Raw genomic sequence first — 19085 nt, 5'->3', positions numbered from 1 at the left:
AGGCATTCGAGATCAACTTGTTGAGGTGTGTGAAGAGTGATCTGTGGATGTTTAGTTTACTTTTGAAGGCCGTGGGGGAATTGGGAAGATTTTAGAGGGACAGGTGCTGTGTGCTCATTCAACAAGTATCTGAATGTGTAAGACAGTTGCTGTTTTAGTCGCAGGCATAGGGAATGTGGTTTTCCTACCTGGAAACCTGCTCGGAAAGTGTCCCGTGAGCGCCCTCTGCTGGCAACGCGAGGTGCCAGCTCTGTGTCCCCGTCCCCGTCGCACACTCTATTCAGGGCATCGCCTTGCTGGAGCTACGGTGGAGCCTCACGGTGGAGCCTCACGCAGGACTCACCCTCTGCCCTGCGCACGGTAGCACCGGGTGGGCCGCCCATCTGGGGGGGCTGGGAGTGAGTGGGTGAGACCCCCAGCTCCACCCACCCCCCAGCTCGCTCGTGATTGGTCAGCTGTCAGGGTGTTAAGGGCCAGGCTCACTGCCCCTCTCAGGACAGGGGACGGCTGTCCTGCGTGCAGAGGTTAGGGCTGCGAGCGGAGGCCCCCTGGAAGCGGTCTGCATGGGACCTGGCTGGAGGGCGCTCGTCCGAGCCCTGCCCCTGCTCCTGCCCCTGCTGTCCTTGCCGCAGCCCATTCCTGGGAGCAGCCCAGAGGAAGGTAGGGTCCCCTTTACCAGGATCTTTGCCCTCCCCTCACGGCTGGAACTTAATTACCAAATTCCCCCCACGCACACTTTGGTGCTGAGTCGAGACGAGAACGTGGTTGGGGTGGGGCGGGTGCCGCGGAGGCCTGAGGTCGGAGCATCCCGAGATGGGCAGTGCGTGCCCGTCCGTGCGGGCCTCCAGGAGTGGAGCCCACGAAGGCGCGGTTTGCTCCATAAGAGGTGGGGTGCCGGGCGTTGCCGTTGGTGCTGGCCTGCCAGGTGGGTGCCCGGCTAAGCTCCGTTCAGAGCGGGGAAACTGAGTCCTACGGTAACAGCAGGGCCCGGATCCGAACTGAGAGCAGGGAAAGGCCACCAGCCGTGAGGAACAGCATTCCCGAGGTGTTGGGCGCTCGGTGTGGTATGCAGGGTATGCGGTGCGGGGCTGCCTGAGCGCTGGCGGTGGGGACCTCACGCAGTGCCACCGTCAAGCCACCGTGTGTGTCTTAGCTGCCCTGAGCCTTCCCTGGAACCGGCAGGCCTCAGTTAAGTCGACTGTTAGCTCAGAGGTAGCACCAAAACTGAGCACTAAATCCCAAATAGAATTTGTGGCTCCGAACAGTTCTGAGTAGGTGGCTTTTGTTCATCAGAACTTAGCGAACACAAAGGAGGGGTGGAGGCTGCATAGGGTGCTTTGCCTTCCGGAAGGTTCTCCCAGGGGTTTGGTCCTGGTGCAGGGAAGTTGTGCGGAGAAGCCTCCAGGACTGGTGGCGGACGTCCTGGCAGAGCCTCAGTGGCTCCTGCCGAGGGGCTTCCAGGGCCGTTTCTTAGAGAAAGCTGCTAACTGATTCCCTCTGGAGTGTCTGTACCCAGCACAGCTGAGAAGGCCCTGCAGAGAGCGCCACCCTCACCTCCAGGCGTCCTTCCGCCCTCACAAGTGACACGGTGGTGGCCCCTGTTCACCGGCCGCAGGGCTCCGAGCGCCCACAAATCCCATGTCTGACACTGTACCTTGAAACGTGGCTGATATGATGGAGACGCTAAATTTTACGTATTTAATTAAACTCAAGTAGCCCAGGCGGCTGCGGCTGGCCCAGGGGACAGCGCAGGGACCTTAGTCCTCTCTGTTCCTTATCACGTCCAGCATCTTGGGTTGGCTCTGACGCCTGGAGCTCCATCCCCGACCCCTGGGAAGAAAACGCCCGGCCCGGTCCCCTGCCCGCAGGAGCGGATGTTGGCTCACAGGGGTCCTCATATTTGACAGGAAGGTGCTAGCCCCAGGGCTCTGGAGAGGGACTGTTTGCCAACTCGGTGGGTATTTGCACACAGTTCACTTTAAAGCCTGTCACCAGTAAAGCCGGAAGGTACGCATTTCCCCGTGGGGAAAGGACGAAGGGGGCCAGAGGCACTGGGGAGGGCCATGTGCAGGGCCTGTGTGCTGAGCCCACCAGGGGCGCCACGCCCTGTTTACTCACCTGCCCTGCTGGGCTGCAGGGCCCCAGCAATGTTCTAGAAATCACGGGATTCAGAGGAATTTGCCTAAGTCGAATGCGCAGCCTCCTCAGTCTTTCTCCAGGGACCCTCTCTCCCTCCCTACCCCCCCCCCCCCCCCCCCCCCCCCCCAAGGAGCTTCCCATGCTCCTGCAGCCTCCTCAGTCTTTCTCCCAGGACCCCCCTCCCCCAGCCTGGGAAGGAGCTTCTGGTGCCCCCAGCTGACACCACTGTCTTCTCCAGTGACGTGCACACCCATAAACAACCCCAGGCCACACAGAAGGGCGGTCTAGTTTTCTAGGTAAAACACAAAATAAGACAACCTTTTGTAAAATCCTTTATATTAAACTAAAATGTCAACATAAAGAATTAAGGGAACTGACCGATAGTGAAAAAAGAGAGACGCTTATTGTGGGAGGACTCAGGCAGCCCTGGCGGCTGCAGAGGAGTCGGGGGAACGGCTGGGTGGCCCTAAGGGTCCTGTGTGGACTCCCAGTCAGTCCTTCTCTCCTCCCAAATGTGGTATCCGTGGTTGCAGTGTTTTCCCAGACTTATCTGCTGCCAGATGCCCTCTCCCCCTCGGGTGCTGGCCGGGGGCAGGCGGACACACAAGGACCCCCACCTACTCCAGGTGACTGGATGAGAGCAGCTTTGTGAGTTAGGGAAGCAAGCCTTTCTGATGGGGAGCATATTGCCAGCGGGTTTTCTGCTCTCCTGTGTTGGCCGTGTGTCCAGGAACGAGCATAATCTCCCCTACTTCCCTGTTTTCCAGGGGGCTCAGGAGGAAGCCGGCCGGCTGGCTGCTGTGGCCAGGGCCATGACCCGGGGACACCAGGAAGGACCTGGGTCCCGAGGGCCCAGGAGGCCTCTAAAGGCGTTTCTGATGACTCAGAGAGGTGAGCAGCCCTGGTCTTAGGGAATTTGATAAGCTGTATTTTATGTTACTATTTTTAAACATTTTATTTCTAAGTAATACCTACACCCAGCATGGGGCTCAAACTCAACCCTGAGATCAAGAGTTGCACACTCCACCGACAGCCAGGCCGGTGCCCCCACAGTCTGTATTTAAAGCATGCATTCGGGAAATTTCTTAGGAATATTCTACTCTTACTTGAGCGTTGGGAAAGTGGGAACTTTTAAGGGAGTTGCTCAGAGAACTGTGCACAGAATGAGCATTAGCCCGACTTGAACCCAGCCCGTGGCGGGGAGGACTCCCGTGACTTCAGCCTGCGTGCCTGGCCTGTGGCACTGCCAGTGCCGAACCTGCCACTTCTCCGTCTTTGTACCACAAAAGCGTGTGAGCTCTGAAGGTCACTGCTGGACCGGTCATTGCCTGAAGAACGTGTATCTGCACTGGGGGCCCGGGCTAGCTCAGGTGGGGTGGGGCAGCACCGGGGTCTCGGGGTGTCTCTGCGGTAAAGCCCAAGGGAGCAGGAGGATTCGGGCTGCGGGGGCTGTCTTTACCCCCGCAAAGTGCCCTTCGCTCTTCCTGCAAACCCGGAATGCCCGCGGGAGTCCCAGAACCACCTGCTGCCCGCGTGGATGGAGTGGAGCTCTTTTCTCACGTCCCTTGTGCAGAGTGCGGGGCAGAGCCCGGGGCAAGCCGGGCGTCACCAGGGCCACAGACCGTACTCCATCTTCCCTCCGCACGCTCCATATGCACCAGCACAGCTGGGTCATCGACTCTGCCGTCGACCGCCTGCTGGCCATGTGGCGTCCACGCCCCTGCCCCCAACACAGGGTCAGTGAGGTGGCCCCCTCGGGTGCCCGGCCGCTGAGAGCAGAGTCAGGCAGCCCGCACCTGCATGTGCCCTCGTGTCCCTTCACTCCTCACGCCCAGCCCCTCTCCCAAAAATGCTTCCACTTTCATCACTGTCCACCCCCCAGGGCCCTTTGAAGGTGAAAGGAATCTGTCCTTTGGTGGAGTTTGCACGAGCCCTGTGCCCGCTTAGCGCTGAGTCTGTCTGGGCAGGCACAACCCTTGTATCGAAGAAACCCGTGTGAACAGAGACCCCGCCGCCAACCAGGTGGCCGTGGTCCTGGCTGAAAACTTCTGTCTTGTGTCACATCAGTGCTGCCCCCAAACTGGCTGATTTTGGCTGTGACTTTGTTCCCCCTGATGTTTTTATCGCCTTGTTTTTCTTCGATTCTAAATCCCTCCAGCCAGCTCCCAAGGCCTTGCTGCAGTCACTCTTGTCATGTGTGTCCCTGTGTCCCTCTGTGGGGTGATCTCTTTGTCCTTAGAAGGACGGGAAACATATTGAGGAGGGGGTGGTTGACCTCGCCCCTTGGGGTCTCCGGAGTCACTGAAAGCAGACAGCGGCTGGTCTGTTTGCAGAGAGGGAAGGGATTGTATTGTGCCCTGTGCCCACCACACCACGGAGTTCAACTTAACATGTCTGTGTGCCTGCACGTGTGTGTGTCCGTGTGAGTGCGTGTGCAAGCGTGGGGGGTGTGCTGGCGTGTTTGTGTGAGTGTGCGTGTGAGTGTGTGCTTGTGTGTGCTTGCTGTGTGCCTGTGTGTATATGTTCGTGTGTCTGTTGTGTGCATGTGGGGGGTGTATGTGTGTGCGTGTGTGTGTGTGTGTGAGTGAGTGAGTGAGAGTGGCGTGTGTGCGTGACTTCTGATGCCTCCTAGCCCTGAGATCTTGCACTTAGGACCCACGGTCCACTTCCAGGCAGAACGGTTACGGGCACGGCCCCGGCTCTGCACCTAACCAGACACACTGGAACCTTCTGGGGATTTTGTGATGTGTCAGTTTTACTGAGGAGCTGGGGGTGGGGTGGAAATCCTCTTGAAGGACCTTGGCAAGGAGCATTCCCAGAGCTTAGACGGGTAGTTGGGGCAACCGAAAGAACAAATACGAGAAAAGAACAAGGCAAGGTGTGTAAATAGCTGTTCTGGCAATTTCCCCGCAAGGGCCCAGCCAGATGCAGATTCTTTTGCTCTCCTGCCCGGTGCCTCTGTGTGCGAGGGGGCCCCCGCTCTCCTGCCCGGTGCCTCTGTTCGCATGAGGGTCTCCGCGGCTTTGGGTGTCCACGTTTCACTGGCTAGCACCCATCAGCAGAGGTGTCTCCCATACCAACTTCTGTGAGGCTGTGGCTGCGGAGGGGGACGTCCTGGGGGCTGGGTCACCCCAGTGCCCTGTGCCCCGTTCACCCTCAGGAAAAGGAGAGAGGCCAGGCAGATGGGGGTAGTGGTCCAGTCACAGCCAGAGCCAGCGCTGGGACCCCAGCTCCGCCCTGGCCCGGCCCGCCCTGGCCCGGCCCGGCCCGCCCCGCCCCGCCCCGCTCTGGAGAGGGAAGAGCTTCATTCCCGCTGCTGGGAACTGTTTGGCTCACGCCGTCTTGTCCGCACAGCTCAGACGTGTGAGCCATGCCGTCTCGCCCAGGGGCACTCTCATGAACACACGTCCTCTGGGAAAGGGCCAGAGCAGGGCCCACCCTGGCCAGGGAGAGTCTCGTATTTAAACTTTCCTCTCAACCCCCCTCCCTGTTTTGTAGCGGAGAAGATTTTGACCTCTCCGGGCGCAATTGCCCTGCACACCCCCATGAGGCTCCCCTGCAGAGGGTGGACCGCATCAGGTGTGGTCTGTGGGCTCTTGGCAGCGGCCCCCCACGTGGTGGGCAGGCCTCGCCGCAGGCCCCTGGTGTGGGAGGAGGCCCCCTGGGGCTTCCTGTTTGATCTGCCCCTGCCCTTGGCAGAGACCCCTCCAGTCTTGCGATACCATGAGATATGGTGCGCACGATGCCAAATGGTCCGTTTCCTGTTTTCATTCTCTCGCTCGCCTGGCCCGAGGAAGACAGGTGTGGTTAGGGGCGGAAAGGTGTCCTTGGGATTACGCAGAAGCTGAGCAGGGGCCCTCAGCCGAGGACCAGAGGACCACCGTCGTCAGAACCCAGCCTCACCCGGGTCCCCGAGGTCCCTGTCTGCTCTATAAAGTGTCCCTGTCTGCCCTCTAGCGTCAGCTTCTCTGGCACTGCATCAAGAGGCAGGTTTCGAGGTTTTGTAAAAGTGGGGTTTTGTCTTTGTAGAAGCCTGGTTTAAATTAAAGGATACACTGTCCCAACTCCACAGACGCGCAGAGAAGTGAGGGACGACCACGAAGTCTGCATGTGTTTTCACGGGGAGGCGAGACCCAGCCCCAGGGAGTGGGGTTCATGCCTGCGGAGCAGACACAGGGCCCGGGCAGCCCTTGGGTGACATCCCCGAATGGCACCCCCTGTCTGGTCAGGACCCCGGTCCCCACACCTCGGTTCAGGGCTATTTGACTCACCGCATGTGGATCTTCCTGGATGGCCGGCGGCCCCATGGACCCAGGCACAGGTGCCCCTGGCCCCGAGGAGCCACAGCATGTAGCGGAGCGACCAGTGCCCCATACTGGTCCTGGACACCACTGTACCCAGGACCCTGGGCCTCTGAGCTGCGTCCCGGGCTCTACGGGCATCCCCTCTGGGAACACGGGAGGGCAACGTGAATTGTTGGCTCTGTTTGCACCACGTTGAGCCAAGTTGCCTGTCTTCCAGGGTCTCCCTGGTCTCACTGCAAAAAGCACCTGCACTGGGGTGCTGGGGGGCTCAGTCAGTTAAGCCTATGACACCTGGTTTCAGCTCAGATCATGATCTCATGGTTCGTGAGTTTGAGCCCCACATTGGGCCCTGCACTGACAGCGCGGAGCCTGCTTGGGATGCTCTCTCTCCCCTTCTTTCTCTGCCCCTCCTCTTCTTGTACTCTCCCTCTCACAAAATAACTAAATAAACTAAAAAAAAAAGTGCCTGCGCTCTCCCTCCCTGGTCCTCTGTGGGGATTACAGGGGAGGGACGTGCTGGCACCATGCTTTGTGACTGTCACACAGTGCACAGTCTCATAACCGCCAGTCTGGGCCCTTCCTTTCCACAGTGGTCAGGTCCACAGAGAGGAGTGTGGGCTGGCTAGGGGAGGTGTGGCAGGAGGGGGGCAGGGGCCTGACCTGCTCTGCTCTCTGCTCCCCCCTGCTGACCACCTGGAGGTGGTGGGGAGGGAGGGAGGGACCCTGTTTTAATAGTAAAATGAAGTGAAAAATCTGTTTCGACTCACAGTGTGAAAACAGGCCCCAAACTTGGAAAATGGTCAAAAAACCACAGAAGCAACTTTCCATCCACGTGAAGCCAACTGTGTGCTTCATTAATTTATGCAAGAAATCCAGGTGCAGATGGCAGAGCGGGCGCTGGATGGCCATACTTGGTGCCCACCCCCGTTTGTCCCACCCCGTCAGGTGCGTCCAGACTGCCTGCGGCTGGTCCTCCCGTGGCGCCCAGCCCCCGAGAGCGAGAGCCGAGGAGCACGGGGGTCCTCATCCCCCCTGCCTCCATGGAGCACCAGTCGGTAAGGGCCTGGGAAGGGGAGCCAAGTTCACCGCCCTGAGTTCATCCCTGCCTGTGCCTTGTGGAGGGACCGTCCTAGCTGGGTTTTCCGGGTGAGGAAGTAGAGAGTAAGAGGCCGCTGGCTTGCCCCCAGCTTGCCGGCAGGTGACAGGTCTGGGCTTCGGGACACTGGACCCAGAGCCTTCCTTACCCACCTCTCCTGGGATCCCCAAACTCAAGAGGGCATCACCGGGGCGTGGGGCTTGCTGAAACCAGATTATGGGGTTTCTGCTTCAGGCAGGTCTGGGTGGGGGGTGCCATGGCTGGTCCAGGGGCTGCACACTTGAGAACCACTGAGTCTGTGAGGCTCCCCCGACCTGGAGCCACGTGATGGGGGCGTCCAGGTTACTGGGGGATGCTTCACGGCCACAGCGCAGGACAGTATGTCCATTATCTTTTAAAATAAAAATTTTAGGGACCCCTGGGTGACTCAGTAAGCATCTGACTCCTGATTTTGGCTCAGATCGTGATCTTCCGGTTCGTGAGTTCAAGCCCCAAATCGGGCTGTGCGTGGAGCCTGCTTGGGATTCTCTCTCTCCCTCTGTCTGCCATTCCCCTGCTCTCTCTCTCTCTCAAAATAGGTAAATAAACATTTAAAATAAAAATCTTAAATGGTTGCCTGAAACTTAATTTCCGGTGTTACTGTAGGTGGAAGGGAATGTTTGAGTTCTCGGCTCTGGGCCATGCACTCGGTTACACGTGAGGAACTTCACAGTCTAGCACATGAGCTGGATTTAATGGTGTGTGTTGGTGGCTGGGGCTCGGGCGTTGGTGTTGAAAACAACGAGAAACCCATTCTCCTGATTCTTACGTGACGATGGTGGGGAATGGATTTTGGTCATCTAACTCCTTCCTCCTTTGGTGATTTCTGTTTATGTAATTTTATGACCGTGTATCTTCAGGATGTTTCCGTGTGATTTTTCCAGTTCAGGGACGTTTTCAGTCGTTTAGGAGGTCAGATTTTTCTTCTGCTAACCTGACCACAGTACTTCCAGGAATCGATGGGTTTCAGAGAAACGGAAGTCACTTTATTCTCCGTGGTCGTTCACAGACGTGCTCGTGGACGTTCAGGCAGGGGACTGTGTCATCCCTGGGTTGGCATATTGGTCTGTGCGTAGTTTTGAAGAAGCCTCAGCAATGTGGCTGCAGGTTAATCTTGTTCAGCTTTTATGAGCCTGAGATATGAATCCACTGGACTCTTGACAGTAAATAGGGGCGTTGACTCAGAAATTTAAATTGGATTCGATATCGAATCCCAAAGTTGGGGAAGGTTGAAGCCGGTGTTACTGCTTGGCGGTGCTGCGGATGGGCCAGCCCTGGTGGCCAGGCTCCAGAACCCACAGTTTGGCGTCCTGCCCCCAGCTGTGAGTGTGGCTGATAGGGGCTGGAGGCTGGTGGTGAAGGAGCCAGGACGGAAACCAGCCCAGAGCACTGCCTCCTTTCCACACACATTCCCGGCCCCGCTCTGGGGGCTGCTGAGCATAGTGCCCTCCAGGCTCTGTGCAAGGCCAGGGCTCAGTGGAATGTTTTCAAAATATCTACACGGCTAGAGAAGATGGCATCATGCACGCCCTTGAACCTGGCATCAGCTTCAGTGGTTTTCAACCGTGTGCAGTGCTTGGGTGAAACAACCAAATTCCGGGGCGCCAGCTGGCTCAGTCAGTGGAGCCTGCACCCTTGATAATGGGGTCATGAGTTCGAGCGCCACAATGGGTATGATGAAGTTTTGGGGTGATGATGGTGGGTGGTAGTCCGGAACTGACCGCCAAGAAAGAATTCTTGAAGACGTCTTTGGTGCATAAAGGTGGTTTATTAAAGCATGGGGACAGGACCCGTGGGCAGGAGGAGCTGCACTGGGGTTGTGACGGGTAACGCATCACATACCCTCAGCTTGAGAGGGGGCAGGGATAGAGTAAATCTCTTAGGAATTTTGGAAGCAAGATTTCCAGGACCTTCAGGGGGTCACTGTGGCCAGGGAAACGCCATTTATTACCGTTTAGTAAAACCTCAGTCCTGAGACCCCTCGGGTGTATATCGGGGGCCCTAAGCCTGCAGCATGATGCCAGCGTGTGTCCTGGGGCAGTTGAGATAAAGGAAGGAGACTTACAGGGTCCTCGAGGTGGGGTGATGTGAAGCTGAGATTCCCTTTTGTCCCCCGCAAAGTGTCATCATGGAGGCAGCTGAGCCCCTCGAGGGAGGTCACTGTGCCAGTTTCAAGGACTGGCCAGTGAGCTGTAGGCAGTAAGGGGATTTGATGTTTCGTTTGCCTCAGTTTCCCACGTCACCACGGCAAGCACTTGAACACCCTTCCTGTGTTCTTGGGCGGCCAGGAGTGTCTGAGGAACATCACACAGATCCACGGTGGGGGTGGGGGTGGGGGGCTGTCAGCCTGTGCTCTGCCCTCAGCCCGCCCCACGCTCCCTCATCATATCCCCCCTGAACAATTTTGACCCTGAGATCTTCAGGGTCACTGCAGGTGGAAGGTCTCGTCTTCTGTGGCTTCTTCCTGCTGAGCGGGGGTGTAGAGATGTCCCCAGCCATACGGGTGAATATGGGTCAGCTGGGAAACATATAGGGGAGTTACAAAAGGCAGAGGCAGCTGAATCCAACGTGGGCAACGTGTGTGAACCTTCTTGAGTAGAGAGGATCATCTGCTGGCCCGAAGTCATTGCAGTGATGAGGAGAAAACGACAAAACGTAATTAGAACAACTAGAAAGATCAGCCCAAATAAGCCCTTTGGTAGCTGACGAACATCTTCCAGTCCAGGAGTTTGACCAATCACTGAAGGAAAGAGGGATTGTTTCAGAGCAAGTGGAGCGTCTGAGTCAGGCAGAAATCCAGAAACGTTTCTCTGGTCATCTGGAGCGTACACACAGCATTTTGTTTGCACGAGAATGTAAGCTCCACGTCGTGCAGCGGTCAGCACATCTCGTGCCATTCTGGTTTGTAGAACGGTTTTATGCATTGGAGTTATTTTCGTATTTAATACCGTAATGTTATCTTGAGAGCCATTTAAAGCCTCCACAGTGTAACAGGCAGTGCGTGGCCGTCCTATAGACTCTGCTTTGTTTAGTAAACACTCAGCTAATTAGTAAGAGGTATCTTTACAGAAACAAGAAAAACAGAGGTGAATGGTTAGAGCGCATTTCAAACCCAGTGTCTCCTGGTGCTGCCAGTGAGATTTTGAGATGTCAGGCTTGAAGCCTCCTCAGATGGGAGTGGGAGCACACAGCAGCAATCGGATTTGTCTTTCTGGCTTGTAACTCACAGGTCTGTGGTGGTCCTTTTGAGTGGCCCATTGCAAGAAGGAATTGTTAGTAGATTGGGGAATGGAGAACAAAGAAGAAAGGTACAACCATCCTAAGAGAAGTTTGAGGTCTTCCACAGGCTCACAGAAATAAGAAGGCACATTAGGGGCGACCGGGAGGCTCAGTCGGTTAAGCGGCCGACTTCGGCTCAGGTCATGATCTCGCAGTCCGTGAGTTCGAGCCCCGCGTCGGGCTCTGTGCTGACAGCTCGGAGCCTGGAGCCTGCTTCGGATTCTGTGTCTCCCTCTCTTTCTGGCCCTCCCCTGTCTGCGCTCTGTCTCTCTCTCTGCCTTTCAAAAATGAATAAATGTCAAAAAAAAAATTTTTTTTGAAAAGAAGGCATATTAGTTTGCTCATTGATTTCCTGTGAAGGGGGTACAGGTTTTATTTTAGGTACAGGAGCCCATGAAGAGTGCCCCTCTAACTTCACTGCATAATATGACCCAGTAGGGGCCCTTTTATTTTGGAGTTAAATCCCCCATTGTATTAGACTTTGCGTCCTTTGAGAAAACAAGGTATTTGGGGTTGTATGGGGCGTGTTTCTAGGAACTGTCAGATCAGGTTTAGGGAGAATATGGTTGGCATGTTCAGAGATTTATGAATTAACCCAGCCTGAAGTGAATAATTTATTAAAGCACTGTAGTCTTTATCGGCTGATAGGTCTACAGTGAGAAATGTCTTTTTACGTACAACTGTTAGGCGAATCCATCCCATTTCCCAGTTGTTTAAACGATATGCCCATGGGGTCCTGTTACCATCCCCACAGGATAACGAGAAGATTGTCCATACCTGTGCTATTGCGACAGTTTTTCTGATGTTTACCTCAAGTCGTCTAGTTTAGGCAAACAAACACTTAAAGACAATCGGAACTAGAATTTGACAGCCATAAGGGTACATTACGGAAACATGGTTTTTCTCCCTAAAAACCGTCATTTCCAGAGACGGCCAAATCAAGACCGATTCGTCTGTAGAACAAGTCCAGTTTTAACAAACTTGACCTAATTATTTACCTAAGTTCAGCAAGAACAGTGGTTGATCATATGGTTGTCTTAAAGTTTGTTTTGCTGGAATCTTTTATACAGAATTCTCCAGATTGCACTCTTAGTAGATTCTCCAGGCCAGAAGCCAAGCCAAGTACTTCCGTCAGACAGGCCTGCAATTCCTGTGGAATTGGGCAAATTCCTCTCCACGAGGTCCCCAAGATAGCCTGCGTTTCCTGCACCTGCCAGGAAGTGACTTTCTTTGCTCACCTGGTGAGGCTGCTGGGAACTCCGTAAGCAAGGTATCAGGCCCACATTTCCCAGGGGCTTTATGGCTCCGTGTTTCATAAAGTCAACCTTAGCTCCTTAAAGCCGGATGGTCATATCTGAGTCCATGCAGGTCAGTCTCAAATAGAACATTCCAGTCAGAGTCTTGGTAAAATAGCCAGTATTTCCAGTGGCGTCCTGTTACGAGGAAAACAGATTTTTACTGAACTTATGCAAACAATTGTAATTGCCGTGAAAGAAAGAACACTCCCTGAGACAGTTTGAATTTTAGAGGGTTTAGGTAGAGAGAAAAGTTAAACCGCTTCAGTTTATGGTCCAGTACACCCAAATAACCGTAGTTTCTCTGCAATAAGAGGTTAAAAGCGCAAACGTATGTTCGGTTATCAGAGCTTCAGCAGCTCCATCCCATGTGGAAAAGACCCAGGTGTCCAATGAGTTCAGTCCCATTTATCATGCAAAACCTTAAAGTTTCAGGTTACCAAAGACTCCGAAAGCCATCTTAACAGTTACCCATGAAAACTTTGAGACAGACAAAATTAACCATCACCTTAAGTCATCTTTTTGCTAAGAAATTGCAACAGAGATAACACGAGCTTATTTGACTTTAGTAAACCTGGGTAGAATCGAGGTTTCATATTTAATGCTGATAACTCTAAACACAGGTCTATCTTAATTAAACCGGCAAACTTAAATTAGTTCACACAAATGTGTTTCACCTGTGTCCACTTAAAAGTCAGTCAGGTTTTCCCCAACTGTCAGTTTTTACTGGGACGCCAGTGGGGGAATCTGAAGTGGGTGGTCCAAGAGGGTGCTCTTTGCTCCTTGACCTTGAGGGTGGGAGGAGCCGGCAGTGGCTGAGGCACTGAGGATGGTACTGGAACCATCCGCACCCCAGGTCGTGCCGGAGCAGGAGCAGGAGGGAAAGGCAGAAGAGGCGAGATGCCACCAAGCAGGTAGAGAAAGAGCGTTCCAGATTCTTGAACCTTGTCGGCCAGGACAGAGGAGCAGACGCCATGTCCCTCTCACTCTCTTTTCCATCAAGCAGGCAGATGTTTATTCGGCTCCCTGCCTCTCCTCCCGGTCACCAGTTGCTACTGGAATTTTTGGTAGCCCTGTGAGAGCCGGGCTTCAGCCTTGCAGGAGGATTTAAATGCACCATTTAGAAAGCCGTGGCCACCCTCCTCTCCTACCTGCTTCACATCATAGACAGACTGCAGCCTGGGTCAGAACGTCCAGGGGCAGGGACCTGCCCTACATCCGGGTTTTGCATACTACAGGTTCATGGGCAGGGAATTCAATACAGTAGAAGGGAATCAGCAAGAGGAAAAAAGTGTGCGCACATGGCAGAGATTAAGCACTTAAAAAGAAATGCCACCGGGGGCGCCTGAGTGGCTCAGTCAGTTAAGCGTCTGGCTCTTTTTTTTTTTTTTTAATGTCTGCGTTTTTATTTTTGAGAGAGCATGTGAGCAGGGGAGGGGCACAGAGAGAGGGAGAGAGAGAGAATCCCAAGTAGGCTCCGTGCTGTCAGTGCAGAGCTTGATGTGGGGCTCGAACTCATGACTGTTAGATCATGACCTGAGCTGAAATCCAGAGTGGGACGCTTAACTGACTGAGGCCCCCTGCCAAGAGCCCCAAGACTATTTCTGGAGGAAGCTGGAACAGCAGTTACGTTAGGGGTGAAGCCCTGGTTTGGTGACTTGGCCTAAGGGGGTCCATTTGGAACCCTGGCTCTCTTTCTAACATGTGTTCTGTCTGCTCTTGGCATATGGAGGCAGGTGGAGGGTGGACACAGGCCTGGCTGGGAGCTGGCAGCTGGGCGGGGCTGGGAGTGGGGAACTGACAGCTGGGATCAGGGAGCAGGGAGCTGGGAGCAGAGAGCTGGGCAGGGCTGGGCACGCCAAGAGCCCTCAGGTGGGAGCATGCTGGCTTGTAAATTTGGGGGCATCTTCTTGGTCTTCATGTTTACCCAGCAAATCCCTGCCCAGTCCCATGACTGTGGTTCCTCCCATTTTGTGCCCATCTCCCTGATTCGGGAGCCCTTGACCTCATCCTCTCTGCCCTGAGCCCTGGAGGAGAGAGGGAGGGCCCTCAGGGTTGGGTCGTGAGCAGGAGCTCTGGCCTTGGACTTGCCTGACGTAGCCTGTGTTTGCCTCTGAGACGCTGTGCCAGGTGAGGATGAAAAGGAAGAAACACCGAATACACACAGCCACCCTCACAGGCAGAGCCCACGGGCACAGGACTCCTGACCCACCTGGAGAGCAGGGGGCATTAACCGGTGTGTGAGGTCGGGTCTCTTCATTGAACACTGCAGTCCCCACACCTCATTTGTTCTTTTCCCCAGAGGTCCGCGCTAATCCCGCGCCTTTTATGAACACCGACGAGTCCAGCCGTCCTCTGGTTTCGCGGACACGGGTGGAAGGAGACCCGGGACTGGAGAAACCACCCTCGCTGGTGTCGCTGGTGTCGTGGGACAAGGTATTGGCGTCTGGGGAGCTCGGGTTTGCTCCCTGAGCAGCACGCGTGTCCGGTGCAGCCCTGGAAAGCCTCCCAGGTGCGGTAGGAGCCGGCCAGATGTGGTTTCAGCCCCGTGTGCCACGTCCAGGGAGCGGGGTTCACTTGCGGATCTGGAATCCTGTCATGAGAAGCCGGGATGCGTTCCTGAGACAGAAGTGGGGACGGGCTGCACCCCAGGGGGCTCCCAGGGAGCAGAAACCCTATTTGGGGGCCCCGGGGGAGCTCTTTGAAGGCCTCTACTGGTAAGACTAGACTACCTGGACGTCTGAGCAGGTGTGTCTGTGTCTGGCTATCAGAACGGCCCACAGCAGTTGGGTGGAGAGGGCAGGACAGATGGTCTCAGTGGCGTGAGGAGGTGGGGAGTGTCCTAGGAGAAGCTGGGGCGCAGCGAGCAGCGTGGGGTGCGGCAGGCCCCGAGAACGAGGCTACCTGTGCCCGATGCAGTCCGGCTAAGAGTGAGCTCTGACTGCTGCCAGCCCAGAGCTCTGCCTTTGTCCTGATGGGAAGGAGCCCCTTCTGCAGAAGCTCCCAGAACCTCCCCGCCCCTTTGCAGAGATTATCCTGCAGCTGTTTCTGGTACTCCCCATGTGGGTCCCCAGAACTCCTCTTTGGGGTTCCTAGTAACCCCCATGGGGTCCCCAGTACTCCTCACAGAGGTTCCCCCAGTACTGCCTATCGTGGCCTCTAGTACTTATGTGGGTCCCCAGTACTTCCCATGGGGTTCCCAGTACTCATGTGGGTCCCCAGTACTCCTCACAGGGGTCCCCAGTACTCTGCATGCATGCCCCCACCAGTACTCCTCACTGGATTCCCAGTACTCCCATGCGTGTCCCAGAACTCCTTATGTAGGTCCCCAGTACTCCCTGTGTGGGTCCCCAGTACTCCTCATGTGGGTCTCAGTACTCCTCATGGGGGGTCCCCAGTACTTCTCATATGTGTCCCCCGTATTCCCCATGAGGGTTCCCATTACTCCCCATAGGGGTCCCCAGTTCTATTAATGTGGTTCCCCAGTGCTCCTCATGTAGTTTCCAGTACTCCCTTTGGGGGTCCCGAGTACTCTTCATGTGGCTCCCCAGTACTCCCCATGGAAGTCCCAGTACTCCTCATGAGGGTCCCAGTAGTCCTCATGGGGGTCTCCAGTACTCTTTACAGGGGTCCCCAGTACTCCTCATAGAGGTCTGCACGCAGTATTCTCTACGGGATCCCCAGTACTCCCCACGTGGTCCCTCGTACTTGTCATGGGGTTTCCAGTATTCCCCAGGAGGTCCCCTGTCCTGTACACAGTACCTCTAAGGGCATTTGTATCTGAAAATTAACCTCTGTCAGCCCATTCTGTTCCCATTGGGAGCTCTTTCAGGCTCAGCTGCCACTTTGTGAAAGTTCACAGGGATCGTTTCAGGTTAATCCGGAAGGATGTCTGCAACGGGGAACTTGTAATGATCTGAGAGCAGGGTTCGGGAGAAGTTCGTTGGGGTGCGTTCCCAGACACAAGTGGACCCTGGTACCGTGGGTTTGTCGTGGACCTGGTGTGGGTGCCCCACCCACACCTGCTCTGGTGACCCACACGCTCAGCCGGCCCTGGGGGGTGTCCCCAAGGCCTTGGACCTCCTGCCCGTTTCCAGGCTCTCCTTGATCTTGAGCCCACCCACCCCTCCTCCCCCCAGCCCCCATGGCCCTGCTCCCTGGATCCCCGGGCAACCCAGCCTCGAGCAATGGCCAAGCAGGGCTGCAGACTGGGGTCCTGGACGGTTTGATGATTAGGCGGTTCTGTGGTGTGGTGTTGTGCGAAGTTGAGACTCTGGACTGAGTTTGTAAAATGTTCTGGTGCAGGGGGAGCCGGGGGAGAACGGATAGGTCTTGCTCACTTCAAGTCATTACAGAGAGTGTTTCCAGTTGGTGGAGCTGGTCACACCACATTAAAAGTTGTGTGCCATACTGTGACTTGTAGGAAATGCACATCTGGGCATCCGGATGACCTGAATAGATCTCTCATGTGTATGTGGTCTTCGTCCCCAAACCCCTGGACTTTGTAGTGATAGAGGGCAGGAGAGTGTCTTTTGTTACGTTAATGGAGACTTTAGACCCCTCCCCAGGGCTGGGGGGGGGGGCGGCGGGTTGATTGCTGGGGCAACCAACCCTGTGATTCCAGGGTTGAAACTCCAGTCCCCCCACCCCACCCCCAACCTCTGGCTCCATAAAAACCCAAGGGGACGGGGTCCAGAGAGCTTCCGGGTTGGTGAGCACGTGGAGATGGGGGGCAACGGGCCCTGGGGAGGCGGTCAAGCCCCATGCCCCCTCCTACACCTCACCTCCTGCAGCTTTTCCACTTTTCACCATGTCCTTTACTGGTGAACGGGACTATACGGGTCTCCCTGAGTTCTGTGAGCCTCTCTAACCAATTAAAAGAACCACGAACCGAAGGAGGAGGCCCATTGGAACCTCCGGGTGATAGCCTGGGGCTGTGGCTGGCACCTGAAGTTGCAGGGGTGGGGGGCCTGGCGGACTGAGCCCATCACCCGTGTGTGGGGTCTGACGCCGTCTCTGGTAGAAGGCATCAGAAGAGAGCTGAATTCTTGCTGGTATCTGAGAATTGCTTGGTGTTGGGGGTGACTTTGGAATTGGGTCTGGGACCCGTGAAAGATCATAGTTCATAGGTTAAATGTTACATGAAATGTTAATAAGCAAATGTAGTATTCTAGAACAAACACAAATGAGTAATACTGTTTCTTACCCCAAGTGAATGTTAAGGTTGTAAAACCCACTCCTGTAGTTCAGATGGCAGATGGGGGGTGATTTCGGTGAATAGATGTTGAGTTGAGAGTGACGAGACAGGACACACTGGGTGGGTGAGCCGGGTCCTTACTGCGACCTGACTCCTGGGAGACCCGGGGGTCTTTACCGAGTGGGGGAAGGCATATTCCCTCCAGCCTTCATGTCTTCAGGACAGAACCCTGAGGGCTGGCTTAGCGCTTTCTGTTTTCAGAGCGTCTTGTTGTCTGGAATAAAATGTGGGTACCCCTGATCAGAATTACGTTTTCGCTATTGCAGAATAAGACATTCGGGGCCCTTAGTAATGCTTGCGCATGGTTAGTACTGTGTCCCACAGCCGCAGGCCCTGTGACTCAGGTGTGGCTGGGTCCTGGGGGGTCACAGCAGGAGCGTGGCCGCCGGCCCTCCCAGTGTGGTGCTGGTAGGTGCTGGTACCGTCCTGCTGGCCGGCCCCATCAGCCTGGTTATCTGCCTGCCATTCCTTGGCTTTCTCGAGTTTGCCGTTAGCACAACTGTTCCAACAGATTCTGCCCCACTGCCCACACTGTATTCCTAGTCAGAAAACTCTTCCTGTCCGGGGGAGAGCACAGCCTGTAAGTTACTACTCAGGCCGCACGCTTTGGAGAGAGAAGGTTTCTAGACATTTCAAGCTGTTCAGAGGCAAACAATGTTTAAAGCTGCACTTGCTGAATTATTTTGTGGTCCATGGGCATAATTTGATGGGTGCTGTAAATGTAGAATGCGCACAAATGTAGGTCGAACCTTGTAAATGTTCTTTCACACCTTTGCAGCTACTACGCTCACTTTTCTGAGGTGCTCCTTGGGAAGTCTTTCACAGCCTGACACCCTTCCCTGGAGAGGTGCCCTGTGGTGACTTTGCCCCAGAACAAAGCGCTGCATTTTCACCGTAAGCTTCCCCCCCAAATTCCAGCCTTTATCCAGTTACTCATTACATACCTTTAGCAAGTTTGTCTAAGTTTTTGATGAAGTTTCTAGAATACCACTTCCCAAACTTCATTAAATGGAGCTGCATTTTCCTGCGTCCACTCTATTATTCTTTCTGCAGAAGCGTCAGCTGCTTACGGAAGACCCACAGGAAAAGAAAAAGTGGGATTCTCCTGAATTCTGTCTCTGTGGGTGTGCTGGGAAGCTGGCACTCCCCAGGTCAGGAGCTAGGGAAGCCTCGGCACTCGCTTCCCTTATGGCCCTAACACTGCCACCGATGCTTGTGGCGTCTGTGGGGCTTGGCCTTTCCCCACCCGGACCTGTGGGATGCAGGGTACCCTACGGTCCCACTCATTCTGAGCTCTGTCTCTGTAGCAAACGTGAGCATCCTTACTGTATCCCAGAAGGTAACAAACACAGGTTCTGCCTGGGTACTGACTCGGAAACAGGCACATATCCCGCATCTACTGTGTGCCCATCGGTTCCGAGAATGAAAACGACAGGGCCCTGCACTCCAGGAACTCCCGCCTAGAAAAGCACAGAGCACGATGTAAATGCTGGGCTGCTGGGCTACGGAAGCCTTGGCCGCATCCCTGGGGCCCAGGGGCCTGGCGGGGAGGGCTGGGCGCCTTCTCAGGGGCTGCGATGCTGAATAGGGTCAGGTCACGGGAGAAGTTGGAAAAGGCTTTATGTGCAAGAAGCAGTGTGATGTTTCAGAGGCCCTGCGGGTAGCTGACCAACGAT

At 55.2% G+C, this 19085-nt stretch overlaps 1 protein-coding gene across 1 annotated transcript in view; it reads left to right on the top strand.

Annotated features, from left to right (window-relative positions):
• The window catches only part of PKD1L1 (polycystin 1 like 1, transient receptor potential channel interacting), a 115854-nt gene that overhangs the window by 4093 nt on the left and 92676 nt on the right, over nucleotides 1-19085 (top strand). The window contains 2 exon segments of the mRNA XM_042963126.1: nucleotides 2907-3030; nucleotides 14455-14588. Of these exon segments, the coding sequence (XP_042819060.1) occupies nucleotides 2907-3030; nucleotides 14455-14588 (258 nt within the window).

This window comes from Panthera tigris, chromosome A2 (assembly GCF_018350195.1).
Source record: "Panthera tigris isolate Pti1 chromosome A2, P.tigris_Pti1_mat1.1, whole genome shotgun sequence".
Taxonomy (NCBI): domain Eukaryota; kingdom Metazoa; phylum Chordata; class Mammalia; order Carnivora; family Felidae; genus Panthera; species Panthera tigris.
Note: the sequence above shows the minus strand (reverse complement) of the source record. Positions and strands in the feature narration are given on the sequence as shown.